Source organism: Echeneis naucrates, chromosome 19 (assembly GCF_900963305.1).
Source record: "Echeneis naucrates chromosome 19, fEcheNa1.1, whole genome shotgun sequence".
Taxonomy (NCBI): domain Eukaryota; kingdom Metazoa; phylum Chordata; class Actinopteri; order Carangiformes; family Echeneidae; genus Echeneis; species Echeneis naucrates.
In genome coordinates this window covers 13,326,918-13,345,922 of record NC_042529.1, presented here as the reverse complement: position 1 = coordinate 13,345,922, position 19,005 = coordinate 13,326,918, and the positions used below count along the sequence as shown (strand labels likewise).

The 19,005-nt window shown below is 44.6% G+C and overlaps 2 protein-coding genes across 2 annotated transcripts; one reads left to right on the top strand and one right to left on the bottom strand.

Annotated features, from left to right (window-relative positions):
* Positions 1–49: 49 nt before the first annotated feature.
* unk (unk zinc finger) lies at positions 50–9,459 on the top strand. The gene is made up of 15 exons (XM_029528257.1): positions 50–494; positions 802–1,011; positions 2,384–2,560; positions 2,657–2,787; positions 3,272–3,407; positions 3,506–3,623; positions 4,052–4,136; positions 4,232–4,533; positions 4,645–4,710; positions 4,844–5,027; positions 5,527–5,619; positions 5,727–5,909; positions 5,993–6,174; positions 7,258–7,518; positions 8,122–9,459. The coding sequence occupies exons 1-15, from the start codon at positions 346–348 to the stop codon at positions 8,275–8,277; spliced, it is 2,433 nt and encodes an 810-aa protein (XP_029384117.1). The 5' UTR covers positions 50–345; the 3' UTR covers positions 8,278–9,459.
* On the bottom strand, positions 9,143–18,501 carry unc13d (unc-13 homolog D (C. elegans)). The gene is made up of 34 exons (XM_029528256.1): positions 18,372–18,501; positions 17,770–17,796; positions 17,426–17,479; positions 17,292–17,345; positions 17,099–17,206; positions 16,956–17,015; positions 16,814–16,880; positions 15,773–15,953; positions 15,653–15,697; positions 15,498–15,569; positions 15,351–15,420; positions 15,145–15,249; positions 14,953–15,045; positions 14,764–14,864; positions 14,237–14,354; positions 13,939–14,060; positions 13,768–13,858; positions 13,637–13,693; positions 13,416–13,513; positions 13,233–13,284; positions 13,019–13,149; positions 12,625–12,742; positions 12,396–12,548; positions 12,220–12,315; positions 11,941–12,147; positions 11,781–11,855; positions 11,625–11,704; positions 11,422–11,536; positions 11,266–11,337; positions 11,096–11,179; positions 10,901–11,021; positions 10,700–10,823; positions 10,395–10,603; positions 9,143–9,588 (listed from the first exon to the last, which is right to left on the bottom strand). Exons 1-34 carry the CDS (start codon positions 18,426–18,428, stop codon positions 9,476–9,478), a joined length of 3,330 nt encoding a protein of 1,109 aa, XP_029384116.1. The 5' UTR covers positions 18,429–18,501; the 3' UTR covers positions 9,143–9,475.
* Positions 18,502–19,005: the final 504 nt, after the last annotated feature.

The window sequence follows — 19,005 nt, the reverse complement described above, 5'->3', positions numbered from 1 at the left end:
AGCACAACCAATAGGATGAAGGAAATAAAATCACGTGAGCAAGGATGAATTTCTTGTAAATTTCTACAAATCGTGTGTATCGTTACATAGTTTGATTAAATTCTGATATTGTGCGTGACCCCAACCCGGAAGTGTTAACCGAGCTGTTTAGTCGTTAGTTAGTCGAGTTATGGTTGAACTTCATGGTCCATAGTTCCGTGCTCTGGCCCGCTGGCCCCTTGTTACTACTTCCTCCTGCCTTGCGCAAGCTCACAACGCTGTAGAATGCGGATTTCGAAGCTAACACGAATAGCTAGCCAGTAAGCTAAAAACAAGGTTCTTGTTGTTAGCCTTTAAACTGGAAAAATGTCGAAAACACACCCACAGCCGCCGTCATCCACGGCAGCGACGAGTACCGGAGGACCCTCTTCATCCTCTTCGTCTTCGCCCGCAGGGGGCTCGACATCTCCCGCTACCGTGTTGAACATACAGCCCGAGAAACCTCAACATTACACGTACGTAGCTAGTTAGCGGGATTAGCTAGCTAGATGTACACAAACTTAGATGTATCCGTATACGCTAATCTAAAAATAAAACGTGCCGTTGAATGAATTAATGATGTTGTTGTTGACTGAAACAAGTCTGCTCGCGGTATTATAATTTGCTCGTTAACCGGAGCAGAGCTCCAATAAGGAGGCCTAACGTTACTCTAATAGTGATCATGTCTGGACGCTTGATGGGCAAGCGCTTTCTCAGTATCTTCAAATACGTAATCTTGGTTTTGTCTTTAGTCCCACTATGCGTTGTTTCTTTCTGTGGCAGATATCTGAAGGAATTCAGAACCGAGCAGTGCCCCCTGTTTGTGCAGCATAAATGTACACAGCACAGGCCCTTCTCCTGCTTCCACTGGCACTTCTTGAACCAGCGGCGCCGGCGGCCCATCCGCAGGCGGGACGGGATGTTCAACTACAGTCCAGATGTTTACTGCACCAAATATGACGAGGGGACGGGCACCTGCCCTGATGGAGACGAGTGAGTGCAGCTGAGATTTCACTGATGTGACAGACCCTTTACCTCATGTTTACACTGATCATTATGGACCATTCAACAGACCCGCTCTATTTTCATTAGAAGTGGCGAACCTCTGTGAAAGGGGAAGCGTGACTGCCTTTTAAATAGCCACACTTGAAGGGTGTAGTTGTGACTGTGAAGTGCACACTGGAACTGTTTAACTTAAAGGGGTATTGAGTATAAGTCAGCAACATTGAAACTAATCTCTTGGCCTTTTGTAAAAAAAATAAATAAATACATAGACCACAGGTTTTTGGTGGGTTTTCTAGAAACTGTAGCTCACTTTTGTCCTTTTTTGTCTCGTCTCTAATATGTGTGTTTCGCCTTGAAATCCTGAATTGATTGAGCGAACCACAGAATGTGTGGAACTTAGCATGTCAAAGGACTTTGTCAGTAAGTGAATTAGCGGTTGAGGAGACACCCTGTCCACCATTGTAAGTCAAGTTGACGCTTAAGAACAGTGCTATCTACAATCTTCACAGTGAGCATTAGCACCTGAACACAGCCTGACTGCCTTCCTCCACTGACAAGTGCAGAGCTTTAACACATTTTGACAAAAGAATGTAAATGTAAAGATGGAGTTTATTCAGTATCAGACTGCACCTTTGATACATGTCAATTAACCCATCCCTGATATTAGCATGTGTTCCAGGTGGATAGCTCATGTATGAATGCACCCAAGATGCACATGAGATCTGACCACTCAGACCCTATTCTTTCTGATGCCTTGTAAATTATTTCTGTCACCATTTGTTTTGTGTGGCTTGATTGCTTCCATGGGATACTGGAAGGTTTTTAAGTTCTTCGTTTACAACAACGATCCAGAAAACACTGTCATAAGTTAGTGAAGTAAAAGATTAACTGCCAAGAATTTTCTATTTTTGCGATTTTTAGAAAGGACTTCAGAGATGTTTTAATTGTAAATGAGTGAATAATGTGTTATGATCAAACCGATGTGTTGAACAAGCATCTCATCTCTCAGATACAAAACTGCTGTCCCATCAATTACAGCTGTGATATAATTTATATTGATAAAAGTCCAAATTAAAGTCATAGTCACATAGTCAACATATTAGATTAATTGGGGTCATTGATCAGTCATGATTGGCTTTTAATTGCATGATGTAATTTGTTTATCATGGAATGAAACAAAACAAGTTCAGAATTCTGTAACCTGTGACAGGTTTCACTGACACAGTTTTCACTACTATCCACAAAAGCTGTCACATTATGTGGTATTATTGTAGCATATAATGGACACTGTGTGACTGTGTCTTAGTGTTTCTGCTCTGAATGTGAAATCTGTTTTTCTTTCTCTGCCCTTTTGTTCCAGGTGTCCTTTTCTACATCGGACAGCAGGTGACACAGAGCGCAGGTATCACCTCCGCTACTATAAAACAGGATCATGTATCCATGAAACTGATGCAAAGGGCCACTGCAGCAAAAACGGCTCCCATTGTGCCTTTGCACACGGATCACATGACCTGCGCAGCCCTGTTTATGACATCAGGTACACAAGAGAACTGAATCCAAACAACATTTTCATGGCTTCACATGAGCCTTTCTGCATCTCTGTGCTGTGATCGTGACATCGTCATTTCTTCAGGGAGGTGCAGGTGATGGAGTCTCAGGGGGGCTCAGGGGCCTCAGAGGGTGGTGGAGGAGATGGGCAATCAGGACAGGCAGCAAGCACTGCCCTCATAGAGAAGATCTTGAGTGAAGAGCCACGCTGGCAAGGTAAGCCAGCTGGGGTGTATCACAGCTGTTATGTGTTCCAGTGTCATGGTGCTGTGCTCCATAAATACCATACATATATACATAATATTACTTTATATGGAGAGCTTTTAGAAGCTTCAACTCTGCTGGGAAGTCTTTCTACAACAATATATGTTGGTGGTAATTTTTACCCAATCATCAACCAACCTTTATGGAGCTAGCTTTGTGCCCTGATGTCATGCTGGAACAGAAAAGGGCCTTCCCCATCCTGTACAATGACCTGTATTTTGAAAACACCTGAATTCAGCAATTAAGAGATGCAGCCCAGTACTTTTGACCATATAGTGTATTTCTGATACCTTGTTCAGATACTCTGGTGCACTTCATCGATTGATGCAGGTAATGTGGTCTCTATTATGATCTTTTCCTGATGTCTGTTAACACCTGATATATAATTCACGTTACCCTTGGTAATGCTTTGAATGATGATCCTGTACCTCTTTAGATAACAACTACGTCCTGTCCCACTACAAGACCGAGCTCTGTAAGAAGCCGCCTCGTCTGTGCCGTCAGGGTTATGCCTGTCCATACTACCACAACAGCAAAGACAGGAGGCGCAGTCCACATAAGCATAAATACAGGTGCTCTGTCAGATCATGTGGAAAGAGATCTGAATATAATTTTGTTGTTGTGATTCTGTTATGTTAAAGGAAACTGTGGCTTTTTCTTTCTGCTGCAGGGCACTGCCATGTCCTGCTGTGAAACAGAGTGAGGAGTGGGGAGATCCCAGTAAATGTGAGGGAGCCGAGGGATGTCAGTACTGTCACACAAGAACAGAACAGCAGTTCCACCCAGAGGTTTGTGTCTCAAAATATCAACCCTCACTGAGACAGACCACCCGGTCACAGACCCAGTCTAGTCACACACAGCAGCTCTGTACATCCTGAATTACAGACACACATAGGTCCTGTTCATACCATTTCAGACCTGGTCTTAACATCCTGCTCTGGTGATCTGTTCACATGTGGATAGCTTTGAGTTCAGATGTGAACACATTTAAAATCATTTCCTTCATACCAAAGATGTGAGAGCTGTCCTGGGCCACATCAAACATTGTTTTCTGATCTAGGCCACTACCCTCCTTTCTTTTGTCAGTTTCTCTCTGTCACAATCAGTCTCATTGAAGAACAAATATCCAGTATATTATGGGTCATCAAGTGAATGGGTGTAGGTAAAAGTGTGTGAACTGGAGTGATGATGATTGATTATGTATTGTGTGTCACAGATCTATAAGTCCACCAAGTGCAACGACATGCAGCAGAGTGGCAGCTGTCCCAGAGGACCTTTTTGTGCCTTTGCTCATGTAGACAGTGAGTTGTCAGCACACACCTCTACCCACTCACCCTGTCAAAAAAACTCTTTGACCTCTTTGTAATTTAACTTTTTGTTTTTAAACTCTCTCTAGAATCCTTTGTTACCGAAGAACCATCATTCCCCACTCCCAGTTCTCCTCCTACCCCCAGACCTCCAGACCCTGTCCTTGCCCAAGAGGCCACTTCTAGCCCCACTGCACACAGCATGGGGCCAGGACCAGGTTCTGTGTCAGACCCTTTCTCCACTGCTGTAGGGTCATGTGTGGCAGAACAGGGGCTGCTGGGTAGCGTTCTATCCCTGTGTGAAGATGTGAGTGGTGGGCCTGGGCCTCTGTCTCCATGGGTGGGGGAAGGAGGGTATGGCAGGGCTCCAGGATTTGAGAGGGAGGATCAGGTGAGAAGAAGGAGGGAAGCACAGACACCAACGAATTACACCTGTTGTCATGGTTACTACATTTAGACCAGTCCTCCATGTTGTGATGTCAACAGTCTTGTTTGGTTTCAGGCGAAACAAAGGAGTTTTGCTCTTGAGCAGCGCAGCAGAGAAATGTCTTCAACACAAAGCAAACAGGTGCAGTTTCCAGAGAGAGCTGAGTGTTTCTTTGTTTTTATTTTAGTCTAGTCACGTGATGTCTGTCTCAACAGTCTCATATTTCTGCCAGGAACCACATGTATGTTCAGTGGCCACATTCTTCTTTCCCCAGGACCTGCTGGTTTTTCTGCCAGTAGGCAGCCCCTTGAGTCTGTCCTCCAGCATCCCCTCCAGTCTGGCTGCCACCCCGCCAAGCCCTGCCCCTCTTGGACCTCTAGGGTCAGGCATCTCCTCAGGCATGAATGCTAATGCCCTACCCTTTTACCCCACCAGTGAGACTGTGGAGTCAGTTGTTGGTAAGTGTGAACATAGTCTACAGACCGCACATCCACATGGTGTTTTTGATTTTAAAAAGATTGCTCATGATCATGTTTCTACACCTTGATAGAAACTGATTAAAGAAACACCCTGAATAATAGAAGTTTGATCAAGCAGCGTCTGATGTTTTACACTACAGGCCACATTCATGGAGCACTTTCCTACTTCACTCAAGCATTCACACACTGATGTTACACTAAGTTAGTTTAGTGTTCAGTATTACGCAAAAGGACACTTCATCAGTTGGGAGTTGAACTTCTGACCTACCAATTGGTTGACCTCAAATCATGCTGATCAGCATGGCTGCAGACACTGATGATCTGATGAGTTCATCCCGCTATTATCCAATAGAGTCCAGACCTGGAGCAATGCAGCAGACCACTTGACTGATGGAGTCCCCAACATATACTGTCTGATAGAATGAGTATGATGATATGTGTGTTTTTATTGTTGTCGTTGCTGTCATCTGTGTTCCAGAGTCAGCCCTGGACGATCTTGATCTGAATGACTTTGGCGTGTCAGCATTAGAAAGGAGGTTGGAGAGCAGCTCCTCTGTGGGAGTTATGCTGGGTATTTGAAACACACACTCACAGAGACAGAAGTACATATGGAATATAAATATAACCTAGCAGTGTACACACACTCATAAAGAATGCCCCTTGGTCCTGTGTCTGTAGGAGGGAGCCAGCTTCAAAGTTCTGCTCCAGTCAACATCCCGGGGTCTTTCAGCAGCTCTGCTCCTTTCAGCTCCCCATCACCATCTCCTCCAATCAGGCCACACGCATCACCATTCTTCTCTCACCTCTCACAGCCTGGCCAATCGGACAGCTCCTTCTTAGGGCCATCTCACAGCTCCTTAGGTTTGTGAACCTCGACCTGATAACATCAGGTGGTGTGTTGAGGTCTAACCTGGCCGTGATCATGATGGCTCTTCTCTCTGTAGGTCTGAATGGAATGAACACTAACATCTGGGAGCACTTTCCGTCCGCCCAGGGCTCCCCTGGAACCCCTCCCACCCTGCTGCCCTCAGGCCCCTGTGCAGAGACCGCCAGACTCAAACAGGAGCTGGAAGAGGCTCACAGGACCCTGAAGCAGTGGGGCCACACCTGGAGACATACAGCTCAGGTAGGTAGGTAGTGGGCCATGTGCGTGGTGTGTGTTTATAGATGCACTTGTGTGTTGTTCATATGTTTGTAATTGTACACATCTGCAAATACTCTCACATCTAGGTCAGAAAGGAATTGGTTAAATGAAAAATTAAGTAATTAATTTCCATTACCCAAAATAGCTTGATAATGAATCCTCATGATAAAAGATAACCAGTGTAATATTATAAATTGCTTTGTCACCAACTTTTTTGAGCCAAAGATCTTTGACCATGACCCTGAACAAAGACAAGATCTACCTATTAAAAGGGTCAAGAAAAAAAGCTAAAATACTTCCACCTCAAGACCTTTTATTAGGGACAAACTGGTGTATTGATCAGGACTTTTGCTCTAGGAAATAAAAATCACATCATCAACATTAAGTTGAATTTTATTCATACCAACTCAAAGAATAAAGGCATGATCTTCTGTATCCCCATAAAAGAACTACGCACATCAACACATTTTGTGTGAAGTGCCATTGATAAGAATAACCTCTGAAGCTTAGGAGCTTCTCCAGTGCTTGAGTTTGCTGGCATACCACACATTTACACTAAAAACAAATTCTTCCTACCTTTCTGCATGAAAATGGTAAACTTTAGCCTTCTTTTGCAGAGCTTCAGCCATGCCACTTGGCTGCTAGCAAGCAAACATAGCCACCAAATCAATGCTCATTACACTGCAACCTGCAAAGATCTCTTCTCTCATTGGTCCAAACAATTTTACTTTATTCTTATCTTATTGGTCATTCTCACGCTGCTGTGACAGCACTACAGCTGATTCAAGAGTGATGAACAGGATAATAAAGGGTTCACAACATCAATCAAGTGATCGTGTATAATTTCTTTTCTATTATTTTTTGTAACTAAGTGGAAAGTCAAGAAGATCTTGTTGAAGAGCTTGTTGAACAGGTTGGCAACCTCCACTATGGACTGATGCGTATTGATTCACTCAGTGCCTCCTTGGCCCTCTACAAACTACAAAAATATTAATGTTGGGTGGTATCATCCTCCAATTTGATTCATTGTCAGTGTTAACTATCCTCTGTGTCTCTTTCTTGTAGTCATGGGCGGCAGTAAAGGCTGATGCAGAGGAGTCTCGTGCCCATGCAGCTCGACTAACCATGGAGGCAGAGCGAGTCAGGCAGGCCGAGGAGGAGGCTCAACGGCAGGCCACTCTCCTGCAGGAGGCGCTGGAGAGCTTAAGGAACGGAGACAACCCCCATCTAGCGCTACACCAACTCCAGCTCCCACACAGACTACCCCTGGAGTCGGTCCTCAGTCTGCAGGCTCAGCTCTGTAGCTGCCTACATGCTGTAGAACAGGTGGGACCACTTACACTACTAACACTATAAACATCACACAGGTAAACCTGCTACAAATAGGTGGGAGACTCCATTCACTCTGAGAGGAAACAGATATAAATTCCAACAGTGAGCTGTTAGCTGCCTCAGTCTCCCGACAGGAATCTGTCTCATCCCTCTATCGTTTGTCCTGAGAGACAGACAAATGGGGAAAAAATAGACACAATTTTCTTCAGATAATATCACACGCATAATGATGTTATGTCTCTTCAGTGAACAAAGCCAAAGAACAATCCAGTCATTAGAGTCATGTTACAATACAATTTCGGGTTCCTCATGTTTATCTGAGAGTTCTCAGAAGACACGACAGTGAGATTCTCACCTTAGTCAAGCTTTCCCATCAATAGTTTTTTGGCTGTTGTTGTTATCCCTTTTTTAATCCTTTAAATTATTTACTCCTTTCCAGGTTTCAATGTGTCTCCCTCTATGTTATCTGTTTGTCTCCTCTTTGTATTCTCTCTGTTTCCTCAGTGTTTTCTCTCTTTTTAATATCTTTTCTTCATTTCCCCTCTGTGTCCCTTTACTGTTTTTTCATGTGTAACAGTATGCTGTGTGTTCACACAGGTGGTGTACAGGAAACAGAGACAGTGCTGTGTGACATGTGGCAAGCCGGGCTCTGTGTCACTATCCTGTGGTCATGGACTACAGTGTGAAAACTGCTCCACGTCGACAGAGTGCCCTCTCTGCCCCGAACAGACCCGAGAGCAGCAGCTCTCTTGACCTCACAGCCCAGTGGGACTAGCACAGACCACAAATCAATCAGTCCTGATTCCAGAGAAACCAGCCCCGGGTCTTCAGATCTACATGGAGGTCATTTTATAACGTATTATCAGATGATGTTTACAGATGGCCAGGTGAGTGAAAGCTCTGGTCACTAAATATGGGATGAATTTTTCCAGTGTTTCCAACGCCAGTAGATTCTCTTGCATATTGCTCTTGACCAGCAACACTGTTCTTGACCTTGTTGTTGATCTCTGACCTACTGTTTCTTCTTCGGGAACATAAACACACTTCTCAATCATGTCCTGAAGCTAAAACAAACACCTGAAGGTCACTGTCGGTGAACAGCGAAGTCTGTTACCATTGGCCACTGAGCAGCAGCTTGTACTACCTGCAGAAACACCTGCATCTGTGTATGAATGAAGGCATGAACATGAACACATGAATGTTAAAATGCAGCAGGCTCTGTGCCTCGTACTCTGCTGTTGCGTTTATATCCAGGTCACCGTCAGTAATTGTGTCTCACTTCCGGAGGAGGTTATTGTAGTCTGAAGGGACAGGTGAGCCCAGGTTCAGCATGTTTTTATTTAGACATGTCTGAACAGCAGATCTGACTGAAACACTTTCACATTCATCTAGACAATAATTTGCTGCAGAGGCCATTACTCTTTTATTCATTTTGTTGTCTAATTAGTTTTTTTACACAGTTTTTAGCAAAATAAATTTGAAATGAATTCCTGTTAATGAGAGAAGATATCTGACGTGTAGTAAAGACAGGTGGCCTCTGTTAAAGCTCAGGTTTTCTCTAACTGGAAGAGGGAAACATGAACACAATCAATACAAATGTCAACACATGTCTCATAAATGGCATAATCTTTTTTACTTCTCATGATAATATTTCATTTGAAATCAGCGTGACAGGTTTTTACATTTGTAGTTATCTTTGACATTTCACAGTGAGTCAAATGTAATCTAATATATATATATATATTATATATATATATATACCCATAGTTAAGTGATATCATACTTATCTCTTGCACTGATTAGACAAAGCATCAGGAAGCAGGCGTGTACAGGTGTGTAAGGTTTAAATGCAGGTGAACATGATCACGATCTCTGACGTTTCTGTGTTTTTTGGTACAGATCATTAAAACAAATTGTATATTTTTGGACGAAAGACTTGTGTCTGTTTTCATCACTGTCGATTTCCCTCATGTGACTGTTTCTCTCTCTGCCGACGCTTCTTCACGAAGGCCTGAGCCTCTCGTTCGCCTCTCCGCGACTCCAGCAGCGTCAGGATGCTGTCCTCTGAAGAGCACATCACAAACTAAATGAGTCATTACACATCATTTTAACTGCATTCACCTCACAGTCACATCCTTGTGTGAAGTTATAGTCAAATAATTGAGTTGCAAACTTTTGTAACTACAACCAAGGAATTCCCAGATATTTATTTATTTATTTATTTATTTATCTATCAATCAATCATTTAATGTATTTGTACTCATGTTGCTTCATGCACCAACTTACGGGCTGGACCCAAATACTAAGCAAATTCCACTGTAATAATTAAAGAACAAATTAATTGTTAATAATGATAAGATATTTTTTGACAGAGAAAATTTTTTACCAGCTTAAGGAAAAAAAAAAGAAAGAAATTTAAGCTGTTGTTCTGATGGGAACTTTGTCATTTATCAGAACCTGTACAAATTGACACCACAACTACGATTGGCTAGAGAGATCCTGTGGTGCTAAACCTCTAAGCAACAAAGGAAAATGAAAGTGGACTAATCTAAAACTGACTGCAGGTCTTCTTTGAGGGTTTCCACACTGTCTTTGTTTTTGTTACTTTTCCTTAAAGTGAACAAGGGAGAGCAACACTGAGAAGGAAACCTGAGATATTTTTTAGGCAACTGTTCGAATTTTGAGGATGCAAACTTACCTGTAGATGAAGGAAAATATAGCAACACGTGAACACTGAATGATGCTGAATGCTAAAAGGAAGAGTTGGCCTTCAACCATCAGATCAGTATTTTCTCAGTGACAGCTTAATGTGCCCTTGGAAATATAAAATAAATTTGTGTGGCTGGCCAGAGGCCACTAACAGATCGTACCATTGGGTTTAGGATGCATTAGAGGCAAGCGGATCTGAGCCGGCTGTTCGCTCACTCTATCTCCTTCCTTCCCTCCCCCAACTCCTGGTATGGCCTTGAGTCCCAGGAAGGCTTCGCCTTCAAAGTCATCTGAACTCAAGGTGTCATGGTCCAGGACGGTCACGACAAGGCAGGCCCCTGGAGCCTGGCACTGATCAAGCGACACCAGACTGTGGCATGGTGGAGATAAAAGGTCAGGAGCATATTGAGGGACCGTAGGTTGATGTGTGAAAGCTGAGACCCAAGAAATAAAACCAGCAACTTACAACTCAAAGGCCTCATCAAAAAGTGGGTTGAGGTCACAGTTTTTGATCTGGGTGCAGCGAGGCTCCACCTCCCGGAAGATGTGGTTTGGCTCCAGACACAGCTGCACAAACGGATCACTCAGACCTGGACAAGGCATCAAGTTGTCAAGTGCGGCCACAGCAAAGTTGTGTTTCTGTCATGACTGGTCTGTGTGGTCTCACCATTAGAGTCCATTGGTAAGAGGTTGGCTGCATTCAGCACCTCAACTCTCAGTCTTTGGTCTGACCTCCTGTAGGAGGTGAGGAGGGTGACGGCACCATACCTCTCTTCAATGTACACGTTCTGCGGGAGAAACACAACATTTGAAGCACTGGACGAACACAAGTCTCCACTTCTTCAGACAGCGTGTCTCTCACCTGCTCCTTTATCTTCCTGTCAAAGAACTTCTGGATCAGCTCCTGACTGTTCAGAGAGTTGTGGGTCAGGTGAGCTTTGAGATTCTGGACACACAGGAAACAAGCTTTATTTCTCAAAGGAATCCATCACTGATGAGGTTGAAAACTGTTCTGCGTCTGCAGGTTGTCACCTTGTACTCCTCAGAGTGAAGTGCATTTAGCGGGAGCCCATTTCCCTCTGCGTGGAAACACTGCTCCAAACACTGGAACAGGATCAAATGGAGATAGGTTTTATCATCTTATGGACATCTTTGGTAGTCATGGTTACCATACGGTCCAGGACCAACCTGCAGGGTATACAGCAGCCTCTGGCAGAACACCATCAGCCCCTCTTGTTGTGGATGCTGAGTTGCCACCTGGTAGAGGATCTTCAGTGAGTTGTTCCAGAGAGGAGTCAGGAGACTGGGCACAAACATTTTGTCACATTGAGGTGACAAACCGACATGGATCAGAGCTCGGAAGGAAAAGGATAATGGTGACAATCCTGTACCTGTTGAAGTTCTCCTGAACCAGGTTTTCATTCATATATTGCAGCTCCTGTTCCAGATAACGCATCAGAGGGGCAGCAGCCTGAAACAGAGAGCCAGCTATTTCAGTCACACACCACTGGCCTCATTACCTGTTCCAAACTGTGACCGTCACCTACGTCCTCTGTGGATTTGGAGGGAATCCGCCGCCTGGTGGACATGCTTCTAACGTGGGCCTCAATGTCTGTGTTAAGCTTGAGAAACAGGCAGATGTGATGCAGGTTAAGCTTTATCCACATAATCTTTTATTCACATTTGACACTTTGCACCTGTACACACCCTTTTCCCCAGTGTGTGCAAAGCGGATCGGATCTCCCGGCTCAGGATGCTCTGGGCCTGTTGAAGCTGTGAGGGCAGTGTGTTGTGAAACTGGTTTTCCCCGATGACGGACTGGGTCCGATCTCTGAGCCCAGCCCAGTTCAGTTGCGCAGGAAGTCTGGTCAGGACGGACCTCAAGTGCTCCAGGTCATTCACCACCACACACAGCTGCACAGAGACACACTGTTAGGTTAAACACTAGAAATGTGTGCAGTGAAGCTCATGTCTGTGTGTGTTTACCATATTGATTGCGCTGCCGTGGTCAGAGTTCTCAGACAGCATCCTGACCCTCTCTTTCAGGATGTGACAGTAGGTCACCACAATCTTACACACATCCTGCAAACATACACACCTCAGTCAATTGCAAAATTCCCATATTCGTAGCAGACCCATGTGAGTATAACGCAATGCTGCACCTCAGTGAGTTTGACCATAAGCATAAAGGCCTCCTCGGGGTCAGGCCAGGACAGCTGCTCCCACAGCTGGCAGATGGGCTGGACACAAGCCACCAGGTCCACTGCAGAGGAGCTGTGCTTTATCGGCACTGAGCCGGACTGCAGTGGCTGGAGCTGAGAGGAATTCAAACATGTCACAATCTGACGGCAGCTGCACTAAACGTCCTCTGTAGTAATGTCAGAGTGTTACCTCATCCATTTGCACAGCCCTCTGCACTCTGTCCTGGGTTTTGCTGAAGGCCTGATTGAGCCAGTACGGCAGAGCTTCTCTGAAGCCTTCATGAAAGTTGGTGAGCTTGAGCAATCCCCTGAAAGAAAACATTCAGGAAAGGATGTTCAAGGCACAACGAAGCAGCTCAAATCCTACCATGCCCTTGGACAGGTATAAAAATGTTGATGTGGTCCAGTTAAGTTAAGAAGACACCTCAGTTACTATAAACGGGGTTCATTGTTGGAGTGTCAGTCACAAAAATTGGACTTGCATAGTAAGAGCAGCATATACCAACCCATTTTAATACTATAAGATAAAAGCAATCGATAGACAGTTGAAGTGCATGTTAGCTTTGAGAGTGTTGACCTCTGACCTCTTCTGTAAGAAGGCCTTGTCTTTGTGTATGTCCTGCAGGCTCAGGTAAACAGGGAACAGACTGTTGGCCAGAGACTGCTCCATCTGACCCTCCATCAGTGACAAGGTATCCTGCACTTCTGCTGCCAGCTGTGGAGGAGGGAGCAGGAAACATGCTGAGACCCGACGAGTAACGTTGGCGAATGAATCCAAACTCCGACTGATCAACTCACCAGGGAGTCAAACCTCTGATAGACAGCAGTGAACACGTCCACCTGCACAGCACTAAACAATGAGAAAAAAAACACTGTGATGACCAGAACAGTAAGACCGTTCCTCATCCATGTAGCCTTAAATGTTTTCTAGCTAGTCTAACTAGGGTAACCCCAAGTTTGGGAGATTATCTGCCACTTTACCTAACAAATACTTTGTTCCAGTTGCCCTTGTTGTTTTTAATGTCCTCCTGCACCTCTGCAATCAACCTGGCGAGGGCACTCACAATCTCCGACAGGTCCTGAGAGTAAGCACAGAACAACATGACAGTTCTGTGAAGTGGAAACCCCGAACCCGACCAATACCCCAAACACAATGCTGACTCTGACCCTGGGAGAACAGCATGAATCCCTGGTGTCTTTACCTTGGTCATCGGTTGGTGTAGACCTTTCTTAATGGTGAACCACTCCTCTGTTCCTTTCTGAAGGTGCAGATGAATCATTTATAATGAAGGGCATTATTCAGACAGTAATGATCAGCTGTGTGTTCAATCACCTGTATGGTTGTGGTGACCTCATCCTGCAACTCAAATTGAGCTGAGTTCATTTTCTGAAATGCCTTTGTCTTACAGATCTGGACCAGGATTCTGAGGAAATACGCATTCACGTCTCTCTTCAGCTACACTTTAATCACAGCAGTGAAGTGCACTTCGACAACAGGCTGTACCTGAGCAGGGTGTGTAGTTTCGGGTTGGCGGAAGGAGTGGGAGGGAAGATGTCTCTGTATTTGGCCACCAAACAGAGTCCATACTGCAGGAAACCATGAAGAGAGTCTCCAAGTTCCTTTTTCTGTGGGAAGAGAGCGACACCATTCTCACCAGTCAGTTCTCTCAGGATCCTGAGAAACGTCCTCACACAACAACACAGTGAAGTGATATGTAACCACAGAGGATCGTCCGCAAGTGTGTGCAGCTGTACACACAGTGGCGTGACACAGTATGTGTGACCTGTACTTGGCTTTGTACCTGCTGGTACGGCAGCTGCTGCTGGTGCCAGTGATACTCTATACTGGTGAGCTGTTGCAACAACACCGATGAGTCCACTTCTAAGCTCTGGTACAGCTTACTGTAAGCCACCCACTTCCTATGAGGGAGACACATCCACAAACTTGTGTTCACACAACACACAGACTGTGTAGAAAGAAAGAGCTGATGTGGCTAGAAATACTACCATTGCGTTTAGGCTACGTGTATAAAAGACTGAAAGTACCACCATGGTTTCGTAATGATGATTTAGAGTTTTGTAACTAATTTTCTGCAGCTGCTCTAATGGAGGTGCTGTACGACCGTTACATGAGCTGCACAACTGTTGCAGGAGCCTTACATATGTTACAGATGCTATATGACTCCTATAGGTGCTCTGTGACTGTTACAGCTTCTGTAAACGCTGTTCCACTGTTACAGGAGACGTGAAACTGCAGCAGGTGCTGTATGACTGTAACAGTCTGTGTAGATGGTGTTGTAAATCAGCCAGATGTTCACATGGTGCTTACGCCAGGTCCTGAAGGAATGGGGAGAGGTCGTTCTGTGTCGCGTACAGCTCCAGCAGAGTCTGAGCCTCACCGCACAGCTCCCCTTTCCACGGGGCAGAGCTCTGGGAAAACCCCAAAAGAAGATGGAGGACTGAGAAGAGAAACAGTGCAGAGACCAGGTCTGGAGAGAACTCAGAGCTTGTCCTTTACCTGCTGCTTGGAGATATACGCATGAACAAACTGCTGCAGGATCCCGGAGTAGTTGATGTAAGCACTGCGACCAGCACTCAGCGTCCCGTCTCTCTGTAAGTTACACAACGGGGGGTCTGCTTCCAAACACTGGACAGATGTTTTTAATGCTTCCACTCATTATTTATAATGTAAAATCTACCAAGTTCTTACTGCTTTATGGATGAACTTGAGGTTGAGGTGACACTGGCCGCGTTCAGGATACGTCTCTGTTCTGGGCTCCAGGTTGTACCAATTATCTTCTGTACAGTGGAGGTCCTACATGGTAAAGATGTGTCAGACTGGACAGATGTGTTTGTCTGGCCAGGTGTGCGTGGACGCTTTGGGCTAGATCAGAGTTGTAATAGAACACGAACTACCTGTAGCTTTAGGACAACATTTCCCAAAAAGTCATCTGTGCCCTTCTCCTTCTTCGCCTCCTTAATCATCCTGAAGGAAGAATCAAAGTTCAGAGCCCCGCTTGGTTCAGTGTGTGAGCCACAGACAAGAATAAGTGTGTGTGATACCTTTTTAGACTGTGAAAATTGGTTTTGATCTCCTCTAGTTTCTGGGAGAGGGACACCTCTTCATCTTTGTCCCTGAAAGAGACGAGGCACAGTGAGGGTGAATGTGATGGAGATGATTCTGCAGCTGAAGGTTGGGAGCTGTGTATCTCTCTCACCACATCTCCAGATGGAAGTGGGTACCAGCCACATCCTCAAACTCTCTGAAACAGCACAACATGATCAGTAATGTATATTTTGAGCTGATTCTCCTGATATGAGAGCGACTTTGGACTCACAGAGTGAAGGTCTGGTTCCAGATCGGGTTCAGCGTCTGCTTCTTTATGTCTGTCTGGTAGATTCTGTCATTTGAGGCAGCGTCTTTCACCACAGATTTAGAGGGTTTGGCTCTGGACTGGCGCGTCTTCCTCTCCTCTTCATCCTCCAGTATGGTCAATATGCAGTACGGATCACTGAACCCTGCTCAGACACAGGAGATAACCCGCCACATTTCCACGTGACAAAGATCACAGACCACACACGGTAAACAGGAATTGAAAGTTTTGGAATCCCTTAAGAGAACAAAAGAAATCACACAAAAACCCAACACACAGGGACAATCCCAGTAGTGAAACATATCAGTCACTGTAAAACAACTAAAGAACCATATTAAATAAAAGACTTTGTGAAAGTAAAACTGGGGTAAACTGACAGCCAGGTGGGAGACCTCGGGAGATGCTGTTGCTTGGTTCATTAGTGGGGATTATATGCTGTCCTTATTAACAGCAGCACTATCATTAAACAATTCAGTTTTTACAATGAATATAATAATGTTGGTTATATAACTTGTAAGTAAGACACTATCAGAGCAGCCATCAGAGAGCCCATCAGGGGGTGAATCCACTGTTTGTACAACAAGTCAAATTGTATTGAAATCTATGGAAAAATGCCCCTAATTCTTATTTCCCGATTAAGCTCCGTGCACGTTTTCCTAACGAGTTTATAGTCTCAGTGTTTAGTTTCAAGCCTTCAAGATAACGTGATGATGTCCCATTTAGAGGGAAACAGAGCACAAAGTGGTATTATATTAACAGAAGTGACCCCTGTACGATCTATAGACCACATCACCCAATCAGGCTCGAGTACAGGCGTGCGAGATCCAGCCCTAATTCCTGCTCAGCTCCACCTTTTCCTCAAAAATTTCCTCTGGTTCTAAAAGTCAAGATTGTGCTTTCTAAATTATAAACGGGAGGCTTCAAAATGACAGGTCACAAACCATTGTGCGACGTCACAGTGGATTGATAATACCAGTCAGCTGAGGGTCTATCACAAGAACTCACCGCTGACGTCCTTTCCCAGGATTTCCTTTGCTTCCTTTACAGTGGCCAACAGGCAGTACACTGGGGGCTGGAAGAGTCAGACAGGTATTTAACTCGCAGCTACCACACAGGTTGGGGAAGGAGCAGTCACTTCTTGTCTCACCTGTGTGTTCTGCACTTTCTTCATTAGACTGTCGTGCTCTGACTCTGTCATGGTGAAAGCCTGTGGATGGGACAGTGTGTGTCAGTCAAACAGCAACAGTGTTGTGCAGTAATATGTTGTATGCAGCTGAGGGTTTACAGTACCTCTCTGATGTATTGGTGAAGCTGCGTGTCTGTGAACACCTCAGCACACGTCGGCCGGCCCAACTTATGAGCGATGGTGTACAGCAGCTCTTTATACAGAGGCTTCAGCTGCAAAGCAAACAGAGTGAGGACTCGCTGCTATCAGATTTCTCATATGAAGAACAGATGATGATGCTGACGAGGGTGATGATACCTCCTGCTCCTTGTGTCTTCGTGCCCTCTCTTCTGGGCTCTCATCTTTGAAATCCTGCAGACAGTTTATTTTATGTGTGTGAGTGTGCATGCCAATGAAGAGTTGTGTGAAGGTGCAGAGCTTCACGTTCATACCCTCATATCTCGTTTCCTTGTCAGCCCCAGTTTACGGACGTGTCCAGGTGAATACTGGCAAAAAAAAAAAAGGCAACACAGCGATGAACAAACAACAACTTGAAGGTAAATATGATGTCCCCCCATGATTCCTTCATCATTATTATTGACTGTTGATGTCTATCCCATGAAGGTTAAAGGCCAGTGTATCTATCTATCTCAACAGTATAGCAATTTTATAACCTATCTATGCTCACAACATAGCTATGTTACACTATCATCTATTAAAAGCGTTCATGTTCCACTGAGCAATGAAAAAAGGAACCAATGACTCAGTGTTACAACACAGAGCTGCTATGTTTTACCTGCCTGAGTCTTCTTAAACCTTGTTCCTGAAAAGAGGATAAAATACAGGGATCATCATACAGCTCAGTCACATCATCAGACACTCGCAAACTCTTAACAGATGAGCAGCTTTCATTTATACATCATGTCTGTGATAAGACACTGAGACACTTCCTCTGTCACTGATCATAAGACAGTGAAGCAACAACTCAGGGTTCACAGCAGGAAAATCAACGCATGGTAAATACACATACACTCAAACCTGTTTTTGGGGGGGGACCACACTCTGAGAAGATGTGCGTGTCCTTAACTTCATATATCTTATCTTAAGCACACATGCCCACAGCTTCACTCTGCCTCCTCTAATATTCAGCCATCATGAATCATGGTCACAGACAATGTGTCAAGACAATGTGACTCAGTGTGAGGAGTAGTTTTTAAAAACAACTCTTTCAATATACTCTAGATTTGAACCAAACCTCAACAAACAGAACAAACAGATGGTTGACCCTCCCAAGTTTGGTTGTTGCTCCATCAATGAATGCTGCAATTGGAAACCACCCGAGAGTAAAACTTCAACCAAACACCAAATCTAAATGTTGAACTGCATTGTAGTCGATACCTGCTCCGTCACGAGTAGTCTGTCTCCCATGCTGCTGGCTTCACCTCCACTTGACATGATGATGCTAATATCTGAAGACTCTTTGTGTTTGTGTGTGTATGTGATACAGAGAGATAGGGAAGCGGGGTGTGCGTTGTGTGGCAGAGTCGCAGAGCAACCGGAAGTCATCACTTCCTGAATAAGGTGTAACGTCAACAACTGTGACTGTGAGTTTTTCTTCCACTGCGTCTGAAATGTAAATGATAGAACTCACACCGTGTTATATATATTCACTGTGTGAGTCTCAGCACACACACAAACACACTATTTATCTCCTCACAGGCCATCATCATGAAGATGTTCATGCCAAACGGTTCAGGTCAACTGATTTTATTTGATTTAGTTATACCTATGGACCTGCATCACGAGACAATTACATGCATGTTGACAATCTGACGTCATACCAGATGGGTTTACATCACAGTTAGACAGCTTTGTATAATGTGTGTGTGTGTGTCAGACAGGGACAAAGAGAGGCCCAAATAGACAGACCTTCGCTATTGTTGGCAGCCCACGCCATGAGTCTCGTGTTCCAGCTTTCACATTTATGAGGATACAACAATAAACACACAATGATCTTCTTTCTGCTAAATGA

Excerpts from the sequence above, each read along its gene's own strand:
- unk (XM_029528257.1), top strand. The coding sequence starts at position 346 with ATGTCGAAAACACACCCACAGCCGCCGTCATCCACGGCAGCGACGAGT. Across the intron at positions 4,137-4,231 it reads TGCCTTTGCTCATGTAGACA|AATCCTTTGTTACCGAAGAA; the intron begins GTGAGTTGTCAG and ends AACTCTCTCTAG. Across the intron at positions 4,534-4,644 it reads GATTTGAGAGGGAGGATCAG|GCGAAACAAAGGAGTTTTGC; the intron begins GTGAGAAGAAGG and ends GTTTGGTTTCAG.
- unc13d (XM_029528256.1), bottom strand. The coding sequence starts at position 18,428 with ATGTCAAGTGGAGGTGAAGCCAGCAGCATGGGAGACAGACTACTCGTG. Across the intron at positions 12,549-12,624 it reads GGGCTGTGCAAATGGATGAG|CTCCAGCCACTGCAGTCCGG; the intron begins GTAACACTCTGA and ends AATTCCTCTCAG. Across the intron at positions 10,604-10,699 it reads TTTGATGAGGCCTTTGAGTT|TCTGGTGTCGCTTGATCAGT; the intron begins GTAAGTTGCTGG and ends ACCATGCCACAG.